The sequence below is a fragment of the Odontesthes bonariensis genome, chromosome 6, assembly GCF_027942865.1.
Source record: "Odontesthes bonariensis isolate fOdoBon6 chromosome 6, fOdoBon6.hap1, whole genome shotgun sequence".
Classification (NCBI taxonomy): domain Eukaryota; kingdom Metazoa; phylum Chordata; class Actinopteri; order Atheriniformes; family Atherinopsidae; genus Odontesthes; species Odontesthes bonariensis.
Window position 1 is genome coordinate 22968057 of NC_134511.1, and position 24364 is coordinate 22992420.

Genomic DNA, 24364 nt, shown 5'->3' on the forward strand with positions numbered 1-24364 from the left:
CCTGTCATATGTTTGAGCTGACACTTACCAGTTAGACGCTGTAGCCAAGTCGATCGCTCTTGCTCAGGACTGACAGAGTGCTCTTTGTTGGTTGTTTGGTGATGATCAGTCCTCCCTCAAATCCACAAGCAATGGGTGCCTTATATTACATCCATGTGATGTCACAGCACATTTGACTAATGCAATCAGGGAAACTTGGAATTGTAGTATAACCTTTTGCTGTCTTGAGAAACCCTGGAGGATTTACCTTTAATATCTCCTTTTCTGTTTGCTTGCGTGGATTCAGAATAAACGGATCCTGTCCTGAGATATCATGCACTGATGGGGTTTTCCCTCATTTAATTGTATCATGTAAAACATGTTTTTATCTTGTTTACTGTGAAATATTCTATTTCTGTTTGGTTCGTTTTTTCTGTTTTGTCACCGTGTTTTCTCTTTCGTTGTACTGTTCTCAGAAGTGGTTTTGGTTTTCGTTTAAACGTGTTATCTGAAACATTGTGTTTTCCATTTTGTTCTCTTGAATGTTGCTTTGTGAAACGTGTTCTAAGTCCTTTCTTGTTTTTCGTTTGGTTTTTGTGATGGTATTTTTTAAATGTAGTTTTTTCCTTTTTTTCCTCCTGAATCTTTATTTTAAAAAACGTGTTTTGTTAAATAAGTTATGTTCCTTTTTGCTGTTGTGCTATTCCTTTTGCTCTGTTCCGATCATTAAAAAGTTGGTCTTTAAATGCTTCATTCTGCTGTGCTGTATTTCATAAAGTTTGACGAGGCGTGGTGCTTTGGGAACCGTTCTCTGTATCACGTTCTCTGTTTTGCACCTCAGGGCCACCGTAATGACTGGTGGACAATTGCAGTCAAGCTGGCTATGTCAAAGTGTGTGGAACATTATCTGAAAAACAGCTTAGACCATTTCTTTTGTTTCTCTTGGTTTCTATAGTAACAACCAAAACAGGATACGTCTTCCGATAATAAAACAAAGGCGGAGGTACAGCAGCCAAGAATTCACAACCAGAAGAAGGGGAAGAGGGGCTGGCCCGCACCCAGCGCCTACAGAATGAGGGCTACTGTGTTAACAGACAGGCTTGCTAGTGTTCTTGCCAGCCAGTGTTTTTGTGTTAGCAAGGTGTTACAGGTCACTTTCAGTCCCATCGAAACAAACTCATCTCTGATTCAAGATTATTGTCCATTCAAAGCAGAGCCCAGAGGTTTCTTGGCACGCTAATGAAGAGTAAAGTCCTTCTGCCACTGAAGTGTTGACAAGTTTACAGCAGCGAGACACATTTGTTGTCCATTCATCATCCGGCATGACCAGTCTCAGGTTTGATATAAATGTAAACACTGCAGCTGAGATATTTCATACAGGTGTTCACACCCATATGACATTTGATAACATCTCTGCCACTTCACTTCCCCTCCACATCCCGTTCTGTGCGGACACACGGGAATAAAGGCAAGAATGAACTAAAGTATATAACTTAAGTAGCTCACTGATGTCATGCAAACGGTTCCGAGAAGCCAAATGTTATATAAGCTGGCTGTTAGAAAATGCTTCTGCTGCCAAAGCATACAGATGAGGGCACGATGATGTAATCTCAGGGTTCACACTGCATGACGGTCCAGTCAGTGCACATACATTTGAGTTGGGCCCAGACATCTGGGTCCGGCTGTTTTCTGCCGTCTAATCTCATTTTGCAGCTGCTCAAATCAACCGCATTTATCAAATGAATGAATAAATTTGATAAATGCACTCCTTTTGTTCTTTACAATTTGAGCACCAGTCATCAAAAACAAACAGGACGCATGGCAGCTTCTGTAAAAGAAATGTTTATTTTCATCATCGACACATACAGTATTATCGTCTTCACCAACATAAAAAGTGCAATATGCATTAAAACTACAGCAATGTACAGTACAAAAATTACTGCATACTTAAATATAAAAAGAAAATGGTTACAAAACTGTGAAGTAACCTACTGTGATCGTTGTCACAAGTGACAAAAGCTTCAAACTCATCGATGATATGAGCGTAAAGGCTTAACAGCTATGAGCCTGGCGACTCCTCCGAGTCTCTTTCATTACTCCCAAAGGTGCAAAAAGAGGTGACAGCATTTAAATATGTACGCGATTGACATCATGATTCACATATTTTGTACAGCTTCAATGGTGTTTCCAATTTGTTAAGACAGCCAAAAATAACTTTGGTGTTCCACGTTGCAAAAAGCACAAATGAGTTTAAAATGTTGGCAGCACTTAAAAAAAAAGAATTTAAGCAAAAAAAATGCTTAGATATAATGTTTTTCTTGATGCTGTATCTTCTAGGTTTATATGTCAGAAATGGACAGCTAAGTTGAGCTTGGGAAAAGCCCTCACAGACTTCCTAAGTTCTGACTCCCACACTAAGCGTTTCTATTATGATATGGAGCCATGCAGCGGGACTTCTCGTCACTCTGCTCTCTCAAGACTATTGTACTATGTAAGGAAAGATGAGGTTAATAACATTATTCCAATGTTATTTTGGAAGATAGCTCGCTGTGTACCAGTCTTCGCTCAATGAAAAAAAAAAGCAGTGCAAAGGAAACAACAAACTCAGAACTGCTTCTGCTGTGTTTGTTGAAAACAGTGCCTCTGGCAAAGGTTACAACCTTCTCTTTCATCCCATTCACTCACTCATGGACTTGGGTGTAGTTAATGCATTAAAATACACTTCTGCGTTAAAAACTGATTTTCTCGCTCCAACTCAACATCACTAAAGGAAGTGAATTCAACTCTGGCCTACTGTTTGTCTAGGCAAGAGCTCCTTGAACGCAACATGAGGTAACTTTTTAATCTTACAAACCTAAAACACGACCTGTGTTAAACAAACTCTACAACTTAAGTTTCTCTCAAACTCTCTGAGGGATTCAAGTTCATCAATGCTGGCTACCACTTTTCTTTTACCTGACAGGTAAAGGTAATGTAAGTGCCAATGGAAACTAGGTTAAAGGTTATAGAGTGCCTTGTACCATCTGATCCTGCAGTTTCTCACACAGCTTTGTGCCTCTGGTCTCTTGGGTAAGGCACTTGTTTGTCCATGATTCAAATAAAGTTAAGAGGTGAACTGATGGCTTAACACATTTGTCAGATACAGCAATATGACTTTCATCACTGTGAACAGTAGTTTGAGAAACAATGTGGCATAAGAGAATGTCCTCTTCTTATATAACAGTTGGCATGTTTTTTTTTGTTTTTTTTTAATTGTTTACTTGGACTTTCCAGGATCTGTGCTGCTCTCTCCATTCATAGTCTCTTCTGAAAACAACATATACATACACATATATATATGTGTATGTGTGTATATATATATATATATATATATATATATATATATATATAAATATATATATATATATCTAAGCTCCACTTGATTTGTCAGCTTCTGGGCTCACATGATGGAAGCGCTCTCTCCGGAGTGTGCAGGTCTTTGTGGGGTCGGGACCCAGCAGAGATGGTGGAGGGGTCCCACTCCAGCCCTGCGTCTGGCTCTGGGGACAGTGAGAGGAGCAGCAGTGTCCCAGCATCCGAGGAACAGGCTGAGCACAGGTCCTCGGAGGAGAAGTTGAGGCTGCCCAACTTGGCCAGCGAGTTGGACCGCTTCAGCCGTGAGGGCACGGTCAGACCAGCCAGCCGCATGCGGGTCTCTATCTCCTGCGCCCTCTGGCGTACGAGGCCAGGTTTCCCCCTTACGCTTCGCAGACTGTCGCTGCTGGAGCTGCGCGTTAAGGTGGAGCCGTGAGGTGGGGAGGTGGGTGTGAGCAGCCCAGATCCCGCCACCCCCAACAAGGCTTCATTGGTCAGTGGCACCACCAGTGGCTCTAACCGCACTTGGCATGGTGTTGAAGATTTAGTGAAGTCACCTGTAAAGTTGGAGAACTCCTCCTCCTCACTGTGAGACAAACTTTTCTTGGACCTTTGGCATGTGTGCAAAGGCTTTAGAGAGTGCAGGCTCTCCTGAGACAAACCTGAAAGTTTTTCTAGTCTCTCTGCACGACGGCGGACGAGCCCAGATTGTTGCAGCTGCAAAAGGGTCTCCTGCTGTTGACCAAGGCAACAATCCACTACAGGCTTCCCTTCCTCCAAATCTAATCTCATCAGCTCAGGGAGGGCATCTGCTGGAGCTTCTGAATGAATGTCATCAAGCTCAGTCTTTACCTCTAAGTGTTCATCATTCTCATCAAGCTTCACTGACTGCTGCGGTTCTCCTGACTGCTCCTCTCTGTCAAGTGGAGCAGTGGGTAGAGAGGCAGCACAGTTGGCACAGTCACACAGAGGGCCGTGGGGGCCCAGCAGTCCCACTGAAGAGGTGAGGCCTTCAGAGGAGGTATGGGACTGTGAGAATGAAGCACTTGGGACTTTGGAGGGAGGACTGGAGTTAAGGCAAAACTTAGGAGTTGAGGCAGAAGAATCTTCTTTCTGATGGGACTTTGTTTGATCCCACCGAGACAGAATAGGAGCATCACTTGGAAGAAGGATGGAGGATGCATTTTCCTAAATAAAGACATGCCAAAAACCAAATTATTCATACAGCTGATAACAGCATTTTCATTTCAAAGAATGGATCTATCATATTGCTCACTTACATTGTAGTTTTGAAGAATGCTCAAATTGTTGTTGTTGTTTTCATTGAGCGTTGCCAGATCCATTCCAATCCCCTCCGTATCCCCCTCTGCCTCGCCTTCTTGTGTTTCCCCATTGCCTCCTCCACTACCCCCTCCATCATCTGGCTGCATTAGTACCTCCATCTCTGCTTCCTCCTTCTGTACCTCCTCCTCATCCTCTTCCTCCACTGTGCTGAACTCCAGTCTCAGACGCAGCTCCTCGAGTGGCTCGGGTCCACGGCTGCACGTCTGGGCAGCAGTCCCCTCCGCTTTAGGCCCAAAATGGGGAAGTGGTAAGCTCTCGCGGCCAACGAAGGCCTCATCATCCAGCAGAGCATCTCGCTCAACATCCTCAATTTCTATAAAGACCTTTTCCATGCCAAGAAGAGGGGGGCCACGCACTGGTGTTGATGGTTCGCTGTCTAGCGCCGAGTCAGAGAGGCGGCGGAAATAGTAGTTGTTGTAGGCCGGGTCGATCTCCAGCGCAACAGTCCTACGTGGGGAGGAGCATGCTGCACCTTTATCAGATAGCGCCTCCTCACAGCAGGGAGACATCCCTGGCTCTGGAGTCAGGTGTCCTCCTTCCTCTCCTCCGCAACACTGAGACAAACCCTGCTGCCCCTCTGCCATCTCACAGTCTGTGTCTGGATGCCACAGCTTGTTGTGACGCTGTTTGCTGGAAAATAGAGAAATACAGCATGCAGAAGGAGGGCAGGAGTAAATACAACAAACAAACAAGTTAACTTGACTCTATCTCTGCACACGCACAGCTGTCAAATGAGAGGACTTTACCTGGCGTCTAAAATGCCCTCATACTCCGCCAGCTGCCTCATGAAACTCGGGTTGGGTCGTGTGATGTTCCTCTTCTGCTTGACAAAGTTGTAAGCTTTCTCCAGCGACCAGCCGTACTCCTTCATGGCATAAGCAATGACAGTGGAGGCGGACCGACTGACGCCCATCTTACAATGAACGAGACACTTGGAGTGATTCTTTCTGTGGGTAAGAATCATATGCAGATCTGTGTAAAACATATATTGTACATACAGCCAGTTTCAATTAGTAAACACGACGGTCACTGTCCCTCTTGCACGTTAGTGTATGGGTGTCCACTACATCTCAGAACCAGTAAGATGAAACAAATGAAGGTGATAATGTATTGAAAAAAAAAGCTTCCCATACTATTTAATTTGTATTTAATGTTCCACAACTAGCTAATATATAAACTTATGTAAATAATTACATAAATAAAAAGGAAAATAAGGAGGCTGAAGACAATATTCTGTGTGGTCATTTATCAGCTTTTTGGACCATAATGAAACTATCAGCTGTTGAGATTTGTTCGTTATTTTTATTCACCATCTTCCCTATGCTGCTCTCACTCTTACCATTTCACTCTCTTGATCAAGACAGACTCTTATTCGTTCATGCTCACTGCTAACAGACTCTCTGTCATGATCTCAAACAGACTCTTCCTTTATCTGTTACTCACTTTCTGCTACTTGGGAATTCAGTAAAATTATAATGCGAAATGCACAGCCCTCTTCACAGCCCTTATACTGGTGGATCCCTGGGTTTGTTCGCAATCGGCGATGTTTAGTGATACAAAATCTACACCGATGGTTCCAGGACAATCAGAAAATACAACCACAGCAGGAGTGTCAGCAGAAATGACCATTTGTTTTAACATTTGTGGCAGAAACTGTCACATTTCGGCCACAAATGTCAAATGTTTCTTTGCCGACGTTGGATTTGTAGCATGTTACAAAAGCTTTGTGAAAGGGCAATGAAAGACAGACATGAAAATGGGGCGGGATTGACCATGCTGTGAAATACTGTGGGAAATAATGCTTCTAGAAATAAAACTGGAAAGGAATGCTCAGCGTCTACAGTTTGTGATAATCTGCAGATTCAGAGTCTGGACAAAAAATGCACAAGGGATAAGACACCATTGCTCTGAACTATGCAATATGAGGTGGTGCTGTATCAATGACAGGCGTGCTTCACGAGTGGAAGTCTCTTCACGGGCTCAGAAACACTTCTGAACACCACCATCGGTGATCTCAGTTTCTTCCTTCGGTGCCATGTCAATAAATGTCAAGCGCTAGATACAGGTGCTGGAACAGCATGGATTGCCACATATGCGACCTATTTTTCAGAGTAGGTTTTGCTTCTTTCAACAAAACAATGCAAAACCAAATTCAGCACATATCGCATCAGCTTGGCTCTGTAGTGAAGGAGTCTGCGCGCTACACCGGCCTGCCTGCAGCTCAGACTAATTGAAAACATTTGGTGAATTATGAAACGACAAATACGACAATAGAAGGACTGTCAAACCACTGAAATCCAAAATCAAGCAAGAATGGGAAAAACTTTTCAATTTCAAAACTGTTATTGAAAGAAGTGAAACAGCACGGTGGGAAATGAGCCCCCGTTCCAGCATATATCTGTCAAAGACGAAGCATTTCTCGGTTTTAACATCTGAGATGCTGTCTCTGTACAATTTTCTACTAAAACAAAGGGTTTACATATTAGACACATACGAATGCTCCATTCTGCACTTACAGAGCGTCCCAGTGTTTTGGGAAATCAAGTTGTATACTTCAAAGATGAAGTGGTTTCTTACCTTCAGTGAATCTTCACCTTATAATATATTTTAACTCAACCAGATTATTAGATTTAGTATATTTCTAAATTTCCATATCGAGTCATACGCATGTGGCGGTGTATTTCTTTGCTGACTTCTGCTGGTCATTTTTTCCATTTTGTCGACAAACTTTCGGAACAAGTTGTGGAAACTTTAATTCCTGTCACTTAGTTTTGATTTGGATGAAAACTTTCATTTAAACTTTGTCAAAACCAGGGCCTCAAAACACAGACGAAATGTGGGAAATTAGATCTCAACATTTCATTGGACAGTCCGACAGAGATAAGACGCGTTTGTAGTTAACTGATAAACGCAAAGTTTTCCATTTCCACTGAGGACTCACTTTGCTTTCACAATAAAGTTGTACGTGTCGTTCCAGTGAGCGAGCAGGTCGGTGGCCTCTTCGTCGTAGACTCGTATGTTGTGGTAACTGAACGTCCCTGGAAAGAAGTTGTCTATCTCCCTGGTAACGTTGAGGATGTAGCCCACTCTGGGGAGGAAAGATAACGTTAACTCATGCACAACATTCTTTCTTGCTCATATCATAATGAAAATATGTGTTGCGTGTGGTTATCTTAGCTCCTCCATAATCTAAAGTAAATCACCCCGTCTCTTGCAGCTCCTCCAAATTAGATGCATTCCACTCAGATCCCTAAAAACAAATGAGAGAAAATAATCTTTAGACTGAGGGCATTCTCAAATCTTTGGAAGACTGTTCTTCCTCCAAAACGATTATTTCACTGAGGAGATTACTTAAACACCAGTCCCCCTTTGGGAATGAAAGTAAAATGAGTAAATTATCTTAGTTATTCACAGCAACGAGTACAGCAGATGTTTTTTTCTGTGAATGTAAGAGACAGCTTGAGTTTTCTCACCAGGTACACATGGTCAAAGATGAGGGTCGCTTTGTCCATCTGGCCAAGGATTAGCAGCATCTCATTGTCAATAAACTCTTTGTACTCCTTCAGGTTGCAGTTCATGTGCTGCTCCAACTCTGTGCGGATCTAAAAGATAAAAATAATTACATGGAATTGCCTGATTTCTCTTTGAATTCCTTCTTTCTTTCTTTAAAAAAACAAAAAAAACAAAAAACAAACAGTGAAGACAATCTGCGAGGTCTGAGAGGCCAAGAAAACTTTCAGTTCAGACTGTAAGTCTGCTGAAGAAAATCATCCTGACAGAAATACATCCTGATATAACTGGATAAGAAATGCAGTGCTGTGGTGAAATGTGTGATAAAAGCACATTTTGAGGTGTAAATATTCTGCTATGCATTGTGGAGGTTTGTTAATGAACCTGAACTAAATATGTTTAGGTTAAGCAAGTCAATCCAAAATGTACCTCGAGAAATATTAAAAAAATATTAGAATGTGTGACTTTTTACAAAAAAAAAAAAATCTTTATCCATCCATATTTTTTCTAGCTACACACTGTATGAACTGATACACGTGTCATGCTTTAGAGAACAAAGTGCGAGTGCAGCCAATGGAAATTAAACCACAAGACACAAACCAAATGCAGCAGTTTATTACCAATTTCGTGGGATTGGGCTTTTACCTGTTTGCAGGTGACATTCTCAAGGTCCTGGCACGTCATGATGCTTCTGAGTTTGGCTTTAATAAGGCACCCTGTCCTTTCTCTTTCTGAAGGCCTAGCAAAGATCCAGTTTCAATAAAATGGAATCAGCCACACGGTTAATCGGTCCCATATGAAATGTGAAGCTACTTCAACAACAGCTACGCAGTGAGCGCGAGTAGCTTCCGTCCTCGCACAAGCAACTGCTTCTGGTGTCGACGGTGTTTGCTTACTTGTCGACAAACATGGTGGGCGAATCTGGTCGTGTGGTCTCCAGGTCCTTCATTGCGTTCCACTCGTTGATGCAGCTCTGCTCTGAGGCAATGCAGCTCTCGTAGTAGCCCGTCCAGGTGAGAGCCATGCCTCCGGGGAAGTAATTAAACCTGCGTGACACCTCACAAGCCTTGTGCATAACCTGCAAGGCCGACCTAGATTGTTGTTGATAAAAAAATAAAAATAAAGATGAGAGATGTAGGGGGCTCGTGTACGTCTGATTTCCTAAGCTACACGAGTAAAAGAATCAAATAAATGTAGTATTGACTGGCTTCATACAAGTGTGTGCATATTTGCCCTCATGCCAGCAGATGGCACAATGAATCAGCAACTGCCTCAACCTGCATCGCTGCAGCAGTGTGTGTCTATCAGGAGACTGCAATCAAACTAAACTACTGTAGACGGCCACTGTGACTCCAGAGGTTGATGACTGCTCACCACATAGCCTGCACTGACACGGGTTTGAAGACATGAGTTCGACCTGCCGTGTTCACAGTAAATCCCCTGGAGATCAGACAAAACATACGGTCAGACCCTGAGCTGGTGCACAACGCAGGAATGTATGAATAATTCAAAGTGTTGGAGGAGTTGATGCATTGTTTGGTAAAAATCAGACAAATAGTGCTACTGCTGTGCTCCCTGTCCTTTACAGCTGAAAAAAAAAAAAAAAAAGAGAGATCGAGAGCTCACCCGTCTCCATCCAGATGGATCTTTGTGTCGCTCCACAGAGGTAGCACCATACCGATTGAACAGCTTTTGCTGGCAGAGGAGAGTAAAAACATTAATAGCAGGCAAACAGACAGAGGTAGAAAGAAATTATGTGAAAAAGAAACTTTAATATAAGTATCTATGCTATTTTAGAGGTTAAAAAGTATTAATTAGACTGACTACATCATAAAAGCAATACTATTTTCAAATGCATCCTATTTCCATGCATTAAAAATGCTGCCACTCCTTAATAACTTAATGAACTTCTCATCTGTTGGAGCAAATATTTACACTTCTTGTTTAAAGAAGTTCCATTTACAGCGTTCACAAGCAGCGCCAAGACAAATACCAACAAATGGCCCATAGCCTTTAAAATGATGAAACCTAACAAAACAAGCTTCCTTTTACCAGTCTTTGCTGGTAAAGTCGATTCCCAACAGCATGTTCTCCTCTGTGTCCTGTCGCCCGCTTGTGTACACCACCACCATGTAGCGCACACGATCCGACCAAGCGCTCTCCAGCCGCACCGCCTGCATGGGTTGCAGAGAGTTTACATCAAAGTAGTTCCTGCTTTAGTTGTAGTACCTTCGAGCTGCAGAAGCCAATGAAGTAAATATCGATACTGTGATGTCAAACCGAGAGAGAGAGAGTGACAAAACAAAAACAAACACGCAAGTGCAAAGCTTTGATTGTTAAAAACAGCGACTGGTATGGAGAAGCATCCAAAGTGATAAAAAGGAAAAAAAAAAAAAAAGGAGTCACAGCTGGACACGAGAAGGAAACCGGACGACAGGCTTTGTGTAATAGTTTAACTGGATATCCTTAGGAAGTGTGAGACCACATGGATGGTGGATAAAAAACAAAATAGCTCTGCTTCACACAGACGCATGTACACACGTACCATGGAAACATTTCGTAATGCTCTCCTGAGTGCGTTCAAACCTCTCATGAGCTAATAATTACAGTGAGAAAATAAGCATCCTAAGTGGACAATAAAATGCATTCTGAAGGGTTTGCTCAGCCCGGCTCTTCGTCACTGGCTGCTATGTGCGTTCATATTTTTGTCTCGATTCACACACGTACTTATGTCGTCTCTTACCAGTTTGATTCTGTCCTCGGAGCGCAGAATGTTTATCATCACCTGCAGGTGTTGAGGTAAGTCACCTGTTGAGGAAGATGGTGGATTGTTTCACTTTGACAGCACTCAATGAGAATATTAGTAAGGATTTATTGTTTGAGGGAGACACGATAACGTGATTAAAAGCACTGCTGTAGGTTTTTTTTTTTCCTTCTTAAAGATAGATGACGTTACACTGCTCCCTAGTGTTAAACACCAATAACACCCCCCCCCCCCTCCAAAAGGCCTCTCCTTCAAACAATAAATCCTAACATGTCCAGTGTATTTTATCAGCTGTCAAGTCTTATTAACTGACTTAAGAGAGAAGAACTGACAATAGCTTTCTGTCATTGCATGAGTAAACTCATTGGCCGCAAAACCACAGTTCAAGAACTTGTCTTTGTTCATTTTACTCGCTCTGCCAAGACATGTCAGAGCTGGATAATAGAACAGGGTGTGGAGACGGACCAACAGCAAAGTAGCAGTTAACAGTGAGTGTGTTATTTTGACATATGTCACAACAGGGCAAACAGACAAATTGTAAGATCCTACTTGTATGAAAGAGAAAGTGTCTAACTCGAGAGTTTTTTCTTTTCTTTTTTTAATCTCAACAGTTTCACAATTAAAAAAAGGTTGAATTTTATCAGACAAATACCTCAAACTTTCACAGACACAAGCCATTATATCTCGAAAAGTGTGACTTTCAGCCACTCACCAGTCAAAATAAGTAACAAGTATTCAAAAAAGTATTTAAACGTCGCTTCAGCTGAGCGTGGACAGATGCTTCCAAAATATGCACATTAATTAAACCTGATAAGAACTGTTCTGACATAATTTAGCAAAACTTTACATTTTAATGGCTTGTGAATGAGCCAGTGAGGTTTAATGTTAATCAAAAATGTCCTTGGCACCCCGCATGTGTTAGTTGTCAAAAAACAAACAAGGTTATGAATAAATAGCTTCAGCATGAGGTTGATGAAGGTGTTGCATCCACTGTGTTTAACCAAAGTTACATATGAATTATTCCCTGCCAACTTCAAACACATTTTCTGCAGTATGAGACACTCCAGCAGTTAAATTTCACCCAGCAGTTCACTTTGACTCTCCTCGAAAATGTTTGGAACCAATTTCAAGCATTGCACCGAAACTGTCATATGCGATTAAAGTGGGTATGTGTTGTGAATTGTATCTTAAAGCTCCTCACAGTTATCATTTGAACACGTTGGCTTGGTGAATGAAAACCATAAATCTCCACAGTCTGTGGCTGCTAAAAAAATGTTGATAAAACCACTTAAATGTCACTTTGCATTTAGTAGTCCAGATCAATATGGATCATATAAATGTACTGTATCATGTATTTATATTGATATTGAATTTTATTTAGCAGTTCAAATAAGTTCATCTAATAGTCTTGATCACCACAACTGACTTCCAGCTCAGAGTTAAGTTCCATCTATGCCACAGTGGGTATTCACTTATTTCCCTGAATGCAAACTTTTATTTGAAAAGAAGACTGACTTTACATACATCCATACAGTGAGAGTTCCCATTTATAAAATGAAAAGTCAGACATGTCATGCTGCAGGTATGGCCAGCCCAGATAAATACAGCTTCTCTTGTGCATCTTTTTTTTTTTTCACACAACCGGCTAATGATGGACTTTAAGTCACTGAAGGCAGAGCACCAGCTTTTAGAACAAGAATGCCTTTATTAAGCGCCTTCTATAGAACAGCCTCACAGTCTCTCTTCTCTCCTAAATGCCACAAATGACACGGCTATTTCCCCAGGCCAATGTTTCTAAGGAGAAAGTAGGTCCTGCAAATATGCGACGTACCTGACAAAGTGGCCAATGAGATGAACTTGCCAAATGACTTGGCAGCGGGTTGGTTGCTGGCTGATGGTGAATTCCCATCATGCCACAGGACTGTCAGGTCAGCCTTTAAAGCAGCTACTGTGGCATTCAATAGTGACATTTTTAAAATGGCCTTTGATTAATGACCCGGGACAGTTGGGTCGAACTTGCGATGTTACAAAACTGGCCACAGTAAGCAAAAGCAAATGTCGCTGTTGTGGAAGAATAAACAACAAATGCTACTTTCTCCAGAATAAACACATGACTTATGTCTTATTACCAACAACCTACAATTAGTATTGCCTTGGTCTTGTATAATTGATTTACACAACTAGAGAACACTCAGAACGGTCATACGGCCTGAATAGTAAGGCCCCGCTTTAATCGTCAACAGAAGTTTTGTTCGCAGTGCTACCATACGCTGGATTTAAATCCTAATCTTCCTAAGGTCTGGAACATGCTTATCGACGACGCCTCCATCCTCCTCACCTCAGCTATAAACATCTGCTGCAGTATTAAGGAATGCAGCACCTGAACTCATCTTAAAAAGGCAAAAAAAAAAACAAAAAAAAAAAAAAACAAGTGTGATACAGGCAGTGATGAGAGCTAAGGTGAAGTTGTGGTCAATTTGGTGTCATGACTAGTGTTCCTCACCTGCATGTTTGTGATGAGGATGTGCTTTCTGGTCCTGGTGACTGCTTCCCTGCTGCAAGAAGAGAGCAGCACCCTTCACCATGAAGAAGCTCTCACTCAAGCTGCAAACAAACGAGAGAAAAGAGTTATAGATCTTCAGACATGGACACTGCACATCAGAACGGCTCAGCACAATCCCTCCAATTTGTTTAGTAGGAAAATGGACCAAACAGTGAGGCACAAGACAAAACAAAAATTTGGGTTTCAACAAGACGGTTAGTTCAGTTAGAGGGAGCCAACGAGATAAGCATAAATCATGGCTGTCTGCTGCTGGCGAATTAACTCAACAGCTGAGAGGAGAAGCCAAGCTGCCACGTTACAGAGGCAGACATCGGGTCTGCGGCCGCCATGAATCAAGCTTTGATCCCGAATGCTGATCTGTCTTCTTTCTGCTGCATGGGCAGCACTCAGATTTGACTTGTCAGGTCTTTGCTGGCGAGCTATAATGCAACACAGACCTAAGTAACTGACCGAACTGCAGTTCTTTGTTGTGCTTAACTTTCACAATGACCTAAAAGCAGCAATTACCACCTGACATCTGCCTGTAAAAATCCTGACTTTTCCAGGTTAGGCTTTGGAACTGTCAACAGATGAGACAAGAGAGGAACTGCAATAAAAACAAGTGAGGTGTTTCCTCCAGGCTAAATTCAATCATTCCATGTCGCTGAATAACAAAGCACACACATTCGTACATTTACCTGGCAGCAGGGTGGAACAGATGCACCATGTACTCTGCGTGTGCAGCCTGGCAAACCAGGTCATGATGAGGAAAGTACAGAACCGATGAGTGACGGAATCAAAACAAAATCCTGCCAGGTACTGCCGACACACCTGTCTCTATAGCTACAGCTTTCATGACATCAGTGTGCTGAGGTAGTGAGGTATTACTGGCTAATATCAGCTTAAAGAAGCCTAATCAAAGTGAATTACAATAACGTATAAAATAGAAATTCAAATAAAGAGAAACGCTGATATGTGAGGGAAAAAACACTGATTGAATGCCGATGGTTTTAATGAATGCTTTTCATTTGAATGAAACCATCATCCAACTTCCCCCGAAACAAACTTTTTCCTGATCCGACTTTTCAAACCCTGCATACATAAAAGCAAGGTGTAAGTTCCTAAACAGAACATATTGTTGGAACAACCGAGTTAATCTAAAAACATCTCACAATATATTCCGACTGCCCCCCAGCTGCTGAAGAAAAGAAAATTGTTCAGTGACGAGGCACGGGGGTGGAAACCTCTTAAAAAGAGCTTTTGTGTCACTTTGAAAGATTTTTGTCATACTTTGTTCTCAGTTTGAGATTTACAAGGCTGCCAGGAAGGCCCACTGTCAGGGAATGATAGATAATGAGGCCAAAGTGGAACTACCCAGAGTAAAACGGGGGCTACGGTCCCGTCACTATTAAAGACTCCGCCAGGTGACGACGATACAAATCCATGATACTAATTCTTAATCAACTTTTATTTCCTCTGTCCTTCCATTGGTCTTGAACCGTGTTAATCGATTAACTTCGAGAAAAAAAGAACAATAATTCAATGTGAAATGTGGAGACGTGTGAAACTTGTACTCATGAGTAAATCAAGAGCTGTCCAACTGCAGACATCGCAACTCAACGGCTCCATCTATACCGTCTCCTGCCCTGAGGCACCCTACTATCAGCCTTTCCACAAATGTTAGGGCTAAAATTACATCTGGTATCAAAGTAAACATAGACTACAACAGAAACACTTTTGCCAGAAACCTAAATTGTTTAGCAATATTGTAGTTATACCTCATTTGCAGAAAAACACAAGAAGTTAAATCACTTGGCTGAAAAGTCACAGAATTATGGCTGGTAATGAATTAAATCAAAGAGTCCAAACCTTAGACAAGAGTTTGATCTCACTTTGTTCCAAGCTGGTAAAAAAATTAAAAAAATTAAAAATTAAATTAAAGAAAACTCCACTTACATGCGGTTTATCTCACTCTGGGTCAACACAGCATTCTCCACAAAATACGGTATCATCTTCATCATGGCCTCCTGAATGGGTTCTACAACCAGATGCATCCTGTTGACCGGAATAAAACTCAGGCCTGTCCAGCACGAGCTAATTCCTCCCCATCCACGTCCAGAAACAACGAAGGAACAAAAAGAGGAATGACAGCTTCGAGTGTTGCCCCACAGTTTTTGAGTGACAGACTGACAGACAGACTGCACTCATCTGTGCTGCTCAGTGGAAAAGTGCCGTCTGTTCAGACGCCACTCCCTCTGGCCGCCTCTTCCTCCTCCCTCATCTGAGCGTCTCTGTTTGCGAGTCAACCTCCTGCCTGCAGGGACACACTGCAGCCTCCACCCGCTGCCTCAGGCACCCACAACGTCCCACTTGTCTTTCACAATCTGTTGCTGTAAATGATGGCTAAACATCCAAGCCAGTGAGCAAGAGATCCAGCTATAATTCAAGAGAAAAATTTTGCCTCCCTCAGCATGAACTCTCATCTCTATTTTCTTTATCCACCGAGGCAGAATCATCAGAAAATGAGGAACGGGTTTCCCCTTAACCGAGAGATAAACATATCCATTCCCAGGCTTTTCTGTTGCTGAAACCAACTCTCAAAAATTCAAGAAAAAAGAACCCTTTCTTTTTGTCTCTGGAGCAAATCCACTTGGAGGACAACAAAGCAGAGCCGAAGAATTTTGGCTGAAAACCTCCAAATGGGACGCCTGCAGGAGCACACCACAAAGGGTCAACAAACTACACGGTGGTGCCTTCACGGATCTCAACACATGGACTAAGCATAGGTGGAACAGGCAATGAGAAGAACTGGCATTGTCCCAAAGCTCCCAAATCTCATTATACTAAGGCTTATAAGGGAAGGATAATCTTGTCTCTCTCCTTCAAGTGGCCAGTGCTCGCTGCCACTCACTCAAATGTGCTGCCACTAAACACACTGTGTGAGATTATGAGGTATTACATAGGTTTAGGAGGACATTTCTTTTATGACCCATACATCTGAAATTAGATAAATAATAAAGCAAATAAAGTCCTCGAGAAAAACTGAAACTGCAAATTGGAAGCCGACTTTGACATTTTTCTCACTCTCCTGCTTACTATACTTTGAAACCCCCAAAACATATACTATGAAAGAACATGGTATTCAATCTGGGAGGATTGATTTGCTGAGAAACACTGATAATAATAGCACTGTGAAGCAGATAATAAGATAGCCCTCCAACTTTTCTTTCCAAAAAGATGATGTCTGTTACACCTGGTCACTGGCAGAGTATTGGGCAAACTGAAATGGGTTCATGCAACAGACACATCAAACTGTCCACATGGACGTCCTGGAGAGCTGTCTGGTGTGTCTGGTGCAGAAAGAGCGAAGAGACATTGATAGAGCACCTTCCCCTGGATTTGAGGTCAAGCTTTAGAAGCAGCAGGTAGGGATGACGGCATATCATGGAGTTATAGTGTGTTGCTCCATAAGTATCCAGATGGATGTGGATGAGCAGAACAGGACCAGATGTCCTCTAAGCCACTGCACCGAGTCCCCAGGTGAACCGGTATGAGAGAGAGCTGGACTGAGTTAGAGAATACGTGGAGGCTGTAGCCATACGGGTTTCGTCATGGTCTCTGAGAGTTGTGCACAAGGCAGCACGTTGAGGAAAAAAAAAGCCTAATCTTGGGGCTGTCTGTTGCTTAATGCCGGCATTTTTCTCACTGACACAACTGAAGGGAGTAAGGAGGGGGAGGGGCACAGCAGGGAGGATCAGATCTCCTCAGGTATCAGTACAGACATGAAGGGACCGAGATGTGATGCGTCTGTCTGCTTATTTTAAACTCAAAGCCAGCAATGAATGTATCAAGGCGTTTTATCACGGCCAGTGTTAAAAGTGAAGCTTTAAGTTTCAATAGACTACACATATAAAGCACAAGCTCCTGAGTTTACTTCAGGCTATTAGTGAAGTTCAGAATCTTACCCTCCATGTTTAATATCTATTCCTCACTCACACCAGGCACAACATCCAAACTCACACATTAAGGTGCATTCTTGCCCAATCATGTGCCTTGCCCAACTCTTCAGCGTAGGTGGTGGTTAAGTGAAATCATTCCTTGGTTCAGTGCAACAGACACCTGTAACATGTTTTTGTTGGCCCCCCCCTGGGCATTTCAACCTTATCGAACTCCGCCAGGAACAGCGAGCGCAAGTACTCCCACTTGGCAGATGTACAGTTGTCCATCAACAGGCGTAACTACACAACTGGTGTAAAAGAGCAGTACATCCTGATAAATATGTCTGTCAAATAAAAGACATTTTGATACGCCTATAATATACACATGAATTCATTGCCAGTTTAATTGCATTACGTGGCGTACATACCTCTCGAAAAATGGAACACATTTAGGAGCAAGTCAGGACGGGTATCGTGAATAGATCACTCCCGCACACATACATTGCTTGGGGACATTACACAGGCTATTGCGTAACTGAAAAAAGACTGACGCATTTATTTATCGAACGGTCAGAAACAACGTTCTGCTCCTTGAAAGATTCCTCTAGTTGACATATCCACTCAAGTAAAGTTAAAAGTAAAGAAGTAATCATGTGGAAAATCACAAACCTCACTGAGAAAATAAACCCATAGAAGCAACCCACATTCACAAGAGAACAGAGGCCTCTGTCAAAATGAGTGGCATATAAACGCCTGCGCTATCATCATCGTATCATCTTGACAGGTCAGTTCTGAGCTGATATGCGCTGTTACACAAGTTATTGTTAAGAGCTTATCTGAACTGAAAATGTATTTCTCTCTCCCTTTTGCACAGCATTTGGTTGACAAATCAAATTCAATTTGGCTCCATTTAAGGTATACACGCCTTCAATATCCATAAGACTCGGTTACATCATATCAAACTGTAACAGCTCATTTGTTCTGCTGCAAAGTTTATTTGTACAGTAAATCTGTGCAGCTGTATCGCTCCGACATACTTTGTAAAGCACTAATTTGTCACTCAAAAGATAAAACTAAACCTTGCATAGTCGGGCTGTGAATATTTTCAGAATTACATAAAACACAGGTTACATGAGCTAAGTGGTTTAATCCTAAATTTACATTGCTCAAAACACGTAGTTCTGGTCTCGTCGCACTGTTGAAAGACAGACTGAAACAACTCCAGGCCGAAAAAAAAAAGAACATTCTCTGGGCCTGTCGTAATATGTGACCTTCTGGTATGATACGCCACAATATTTGGAGATGTGTTCAATTGTGTGTCATTTGCTGAAGAAAAAAGGCATCATTATTGCAGCAAACCTGAACAAACAGCAGGTTTTCAGGACCAATAAATTAGCTACACGGCATTTTTTTCTTATCTTTCAAGCAAGTTGAATGAGCAGGAAAAAATATGGGCTAAGACACGTTTTGTCGCCATCCCTGACTGCGCTGCCTCTGCCTTTTCGTCTACTCTCTAAATGTCGGCGATTCGCTGCGGGCACGACTCTGGCAGATCTTCCTCACAAACACAGCTGCATCAAAGCAAGTGAAGTGAAGGTAAAGTATTAACGAGGATAAAATTGCATAATTTTCACAAAATCTCAGTCTGAAGGTTTGGAAGATCAATTCTAATTGGACTCACTCCAAGCTGTGATGTGGGAACATTTTAGGTTTGAGCTGAACAGGAAAGCGGAGCCCATTGATGTGAACATATAAGTGACTACATCCCTTTCCCAAATGGAGAAAAGGTACGTAAATGAGCACCATTTTATCTTGTGTTTAAGTTTTAGTTATGTTTTATTTACTTAGGGTATTCTAATTTAAAAGAAACAGCTTCCAAATTAAGACTTTTGCATGTTCTAAAAAATTCTAAATCTTTCTCACCCATCTAATTTTACAAATTTGGACATATATATGTAGAAAGCGCTGATTGTCAAATTCTGCTTCCCTGCACCGTGCAGAAAGCGATAACGCGGTTGTTTGTGTAGCAGATAAGAGGACACACAAAGGAAGGGTCAGCCAATAGAAACAGACACGAAGACACACACAAATAAACATGACAGACCAGACAGAGAGGAGCAAAAGCCCAGTAGAGACTCTCATGCTGAGCTGAAGCTAATAAAATGCCCACAGTTAACGCAAGCTTTCCACTGAACTATGTGCACACAGCTAATAATGTTGCTAAATTCTACGTTAAATAAACCTTGATTTCACCCTTTAAGCCGAGGGTTTGGTTTAGTGGGTCTCTTTCAAAGATCTAGCCTACATAATTATGAAATAAACAAACATCACTGCACCGCAGTTCCAAGGTGGAAACCCTCAGCCATGGTTTCAACCGCTCGTTTTCCACTCATCTCATTGCATATAAAAGGTTGCAAACTTGATTTGCACCAAAGATTTTTTTGGGACTTGTTTGCCATTATAATGCTATCATGTTGTCATTTCATCGGTAGCTTACAAATGTGCTAAAACTATAATAATATCGTTCATCTCAATCAATTCTTAAAGAAAATATCATCCAAGAAATTGCACATATTGCACCGTTACAGGCTGCTGTGCACTGACTAGAGACATATAAGCTGTTCCCATTTACAGTACATACTTGGGAGAAATATCCAAATTCTTACTTATTTCACTTGTCTTTGTATACGTACAGTATACGAACATTTGAACTTCATGCACATCCGCAAGGGAAATGATGGCAGTGTAGGCAGATCTTACATTGTGCAGAAGGTTAATAATGCTTTGTTATATCTGTCTTTCTACGTGTTATCACAAGTCAATACTTAACACGTGGCATAAAAAAAAACAAAAAAAACAAAAACAGCTCAGCATAAAACTAAACAACCAAGTGTCAAAATCATAACCAGCTTTCTGTCAACACTCATAGAAACGCTGTGGAAAAGCAAAGTGACTCATCTGATGATGCACAGCGCGAGAACATGTTCATCAATCCAAATGCTGATAAATAAACAGACACGCTGGTCAACACATCATTTCAGAGATGGCTATAAATCCCATGCTTTTATATAGTTGGCTATCAGAAACTGATGACTGAGCCAACACGACAGACAGACAGGTGTTTAATGACACCTGCTCTCATTTGTTGATGCCAGCTCGTCTGCCGCCACTCCAGATTTCACTACATGACTCAAGGGCAGATGTAATCGGTCAACAACACCTGCGTAAATAGTGCAACCAGCTTTGCTGTGTGCCACACAACAGAAGGGCAAAACTAAGATTTAGGAAAACTTACCTCTGATTTATGCGCCGTTCATCTTCACTCCCAAAATCCTGTAAAGCAGATAAGATGTCAAAATAAATACCACACTGAATCACTAATAAACACAAGGTAGAGAGAAACTACAGCCCTCGTAAGTTTTACCAGTGATCAACTCTGATAAATTAACATGACAAGGTAACACAAAGTGCAGGTGATATAACATGCTTTATCTTCACGTTCAACAGTAAACAGATAACAAAATACCTTCAAAGTTTAACTTTAATAAAAACTGAGATGAAAAATGTTAACGTTGCCCAACTTTTTAAGACCAACAGGGCTCTAGCTGCCACTCCTGTCATCTGTAACTATGACAAGAACGTGTAACTATACCACAACAGCAACACTAAACCTCACATGTTGACCTACGTGCGAACTCCAGCGTGGTGGAAGCAGACAGAAGTTTGTTAGTTACCATTTCACAGAAACCGGACCACACAGACAAGCTTCGAGGATTTTGCTAAAAACTCTCACTTTGACCATTTTTTTTTTTTCCGAAATCTAAATCTTGGTCTAACTTAAAAATTCAACATATTTTTGTTTGATAACTTAACAATAATCAAAATCACAAAAGGATTTAAAAAATTATAATAAATAATAACCACATAATTACAAGTTTGGGGGCAAAGCCAACACGAGAATGAAGTCGTAGCTAACGATTAACTGTCAAACAAACAACCTCAATTAACGATTTGATTGTCTTTATCCATTCATTTGATACCACTGTTGTAGTATGAGCATACAATCAATCTAATAACTGTTATAAAGATTTTATTAGAGAAATAATGACAAAAAATGTCCGTTGTCTTTTGGGATTTGTGAACAAAAATCTGGCAGGGATGCCATGTCCACAAAGGAAGGTGACGCCATAAAAAGGATGCAGACACCATCAGTTAGACAGTCGAAATATGTGGAAATATGACGTCTGTTAACCGTTTCTTTAAACGGGTGCACAAAGACATAGACAAATATACCCCAAATAATTGCAAATATAGTTTTAATTAGTTACTTAAACAAATTATGGAAACGTACTTTAACGAGACGCCTCGGGGAGCTACCGGTGCTCCAGTGCTGCCGATAACTCAGCATGAAAATAAGAGGACCAGAGTGGCCATTTCGTGGACCAGTGGACAAAAGTTAATGCACAGGTAATTGTGGAACGATGCACGACAAGGTATGACCCCATTAATCGGTCTTGGGGGGGAAATAATTTCCCCACACTGACTGCCTCATGCCCTCATGCCAGCATCTGCATGCCTGTTTACCCCAGCTCTTTTCCTCCACTACAGCACTACTCCTCCACCCCTCCCACCCTCCACCAGTAGATGACATCATAGCTGCAGCAGATTTCTGCCAGCTTTTTTCTGTCACACCTTGACACAAACCCTTCAGAAAACAATGAGGTGCAGGGACAAAACAAAAACAATTCCTTCCCAAAGGGGGATCTATTTGCAACGAGTAACTACGCTATGGCTTTAAAAGGCTGTTTAAAAAGGCTTGTTCACCGGTGCAGTCAGAATTAGGAGTATTTCAGCCAAACTCGATTCCAACAAAAACAGTGCTGGAAGCTCAGACGCTTGTAGTTGTAAATAAATACAGATGTCAACCCTGATTTGTCTGATTTTGGTATGCAGAACAAGGTGAGCTCATCTGTTTACAGCTGGTAGGTAGTGCCCCCATCTGGCTACTATTATCTGTGCTTGAAAATTGTAAAGGGAACTTATGGTTTGAATGACAGAGTTGTGGTACAATCATTAACATTTCCTTATTGTTGGTATCCAGAAAGCAATAAACTGTAACTGTAACGCTCCACTGCTTTAGAGAGCTATAAGCAAGTTCTAAACCTTTTTTTCTTCACATCTAGCTGATTGCTAGTCTAGAAAGCCAATATCTTTCTTAGAGGAAGTTACCACTAATTTCATGGAAACCAACCCATAGATATCATGTGTATAGATGACTGAGTGTTTCTAATTTGTTGCCTGAAAATGAGGTCTTACTGCTAATTCCAGATGCCAGAGCAAAACACCATAATACCAGAGGAGAACAGGAAATTATTGTCAATATTACAGGTCTATACACTGTTAACAGCGCCGGGTTATTGTTGTACTAAACAGAGGTTATATACATAAAACACTGACTTTCAATGTGATAAACAGAGCAATTTAACGTTAGCTGTAGCTTACATAATTCATATGGCACATATCAGAGTAAGCTAGCGTACGCTATATAAATGTGCACCCAAAAAGGAACACTTGCTGGATTTTTACAATGTAACATACCGGCATGTTAATATGTTAAACATATTTGTATATGTTGTGGCCAACTTTAGGTAAATGTAACGAAAGCTTTTGAGAGCTACCACTAGCTAACAGCCTAGCAGAACACGTTAACTAGCGGCGCTAATTTAGCTCTAATCAGCGGGCCTTTCTCTAGCAACATCCCCCTCATCCTCAGTGCTGCCCAGAAGACCTCCACACTGGAGCATCACTTTACTGCACCCCGGGCCAGACTGACCTCCCCCGCGGTCGTAGTTGTTGTGCTGGCGGTGGATGCAGCGCTCGGTGTCGGGGACCGCTGCAGAGTGACCAACGCCATGGCTGGAAGCTGAGGATGATGCACCGGCCGCTGTGGCCTGGAGAGCTGCAGCTAGCTGCTGAGCTAACGATGCATACAACTGATGATTGGAGGGAGAGGGACCGTGTTATTATCCTGCAGGCTGGGCTCTCAGTGCAGGAAGTGCTGTCCTCATGGGCCCTTCCATCCTGTCACTGTCTTTAACGTAGTTATACAGTAATAACACTATATATATATCTATATAGATATATATAGATATATATCTATATATAAACAGTATATCTCTCTGTTTAAAATAAAATAAAAAGCTCTTGTCTGGTGCAGAAGGCTTAAATTCAATGGAAAGGTCATGTTATATGAGTTTATATGAAAGCTTAACAATGTATACAATGCTTAATAGAAATGTGCTATTGCACAAAGATTTTAATAACCCATCATTATATGTTATTTGTTTGGAGGCCACAGTGCATTGCACGCAGGTGCATGTTAAAAAATCACAAAAGAAGACTGTGCTGCAAACCTTTAACACATTTCAAATTGATTGACTCTTTATTCTGATCACATTCATTTTCACAGCTGAAAAACAAACCTGATAGAGACAAGCCATTGGGAATGCTAATCTGCTTTCGCTGCATTCAAGGAATGTGGTCAGAATAGGAAGAACAAGCCCTACACCCCTTATTCCAAATTCTGGGTAGACAGGCGTGTCCTGCCACAATGCTAATCATATTACTATCACCAAAGTAGCTAAACTGTGCTGGGTGGTGTAATTGTAGCACATTTTTGCCAATTTCAGGCATTTATCTCTCATTAGATAAGGTTAATTGGTTTTGTTGTGCCAGTTTGGGATTTTACTTCGATGCATCTGCTAGTGATAATGCGTTTGACAAGTGAGATGAAATGTTAATATCAGAGAAAGGACTTATACTCACAAGTCGGAGGTATTCCACACTCGACTGTTCTGCTTTTGGTTTTAACGAGTTGACGTCAACGCGTCGTCCGCACTGATTGGCTGTAGACTCCGCCCCTCGGCCATGTGA

At 41.7% G+C, this 24364-nt stretch overlaps 1 protein-coding gene across 2 annotated transcripts; it reads right to left on the bottom strand.

Annotated features, from left to right (window-relative positions):
• Positions 1-1805: 1805 nt before the first annotated feature.
• On the bottom strand, positions 1806-24289 carry ssh1a (slingshot protein phosphatase 1a). 2 transcript variants are annotated; one of them, XM_075467989.1, is made up of 16 exons: positions 24257-24289; positions 23265-23424; positions 20727-20764; positions 13455-13555; positions 10931-10995; positions 10240-10361; positions 9814-9882; positions 9562-9627; positions 9084-9278; positions 8833-8926; positions 8151-8279; positions 7881-7927; positions 7619-7765; positions 5424-5624; positions 4614-5307; positions 1806-4521 (listed from the first exon to the last, which is right to left on the bottom strand). In XM_075467989.1, exons 2-16 carry the CDS (start codon positions 23343-23345, stop codon positions 3406-3408), a joined length of 3165 nt encoding a protein of 1054 aa, XP_075324104.1. In that variant the 5' UTR covers positions 23346-23424; positions 24257-24289; the 3' UTR covers positions 1806-3405. The 2 variants fall into 2 exon arrangements, with proteins under 2 accessions (XP_075324104.1, XP_075324105.1); XM_075467990.1 differs by lacking the exons at positions 20727-20764; positions 23265-23424; positions 24257-24289 and adding an exon at positions 15450-15994.
• Positions 24290-24364: the final 75 nt, after the last annotated feature.

What these genes read in the sequence shown, in the direction of transcription:
- ssh1a (XM_075467989.1), bottom strand. Translation starts at nt 23,345, where the DNA reads ATGGCGTTGGTCACTCTGCAGCGGTCCCCGACACCGAGCGCTGCATCC. An exon ending in GAACGGCGCATAAATCAGAG is followed by an intron (nt 13,556 to 20,726) that starts GTAAGTTTTCCT and finishes GTTTGTTTGCAG; the next exon opens with CTTGAGTGAGAGCTTCTTCA. An exon ending in TCCTCATCACAAACATGCAG is followed by an intron (nt 10,996 to 13,454) that starts GTGAGGAACACT and finishes CTTCCTCAACAG; the next exon opens with GTGACTTACCTCAACACCTG.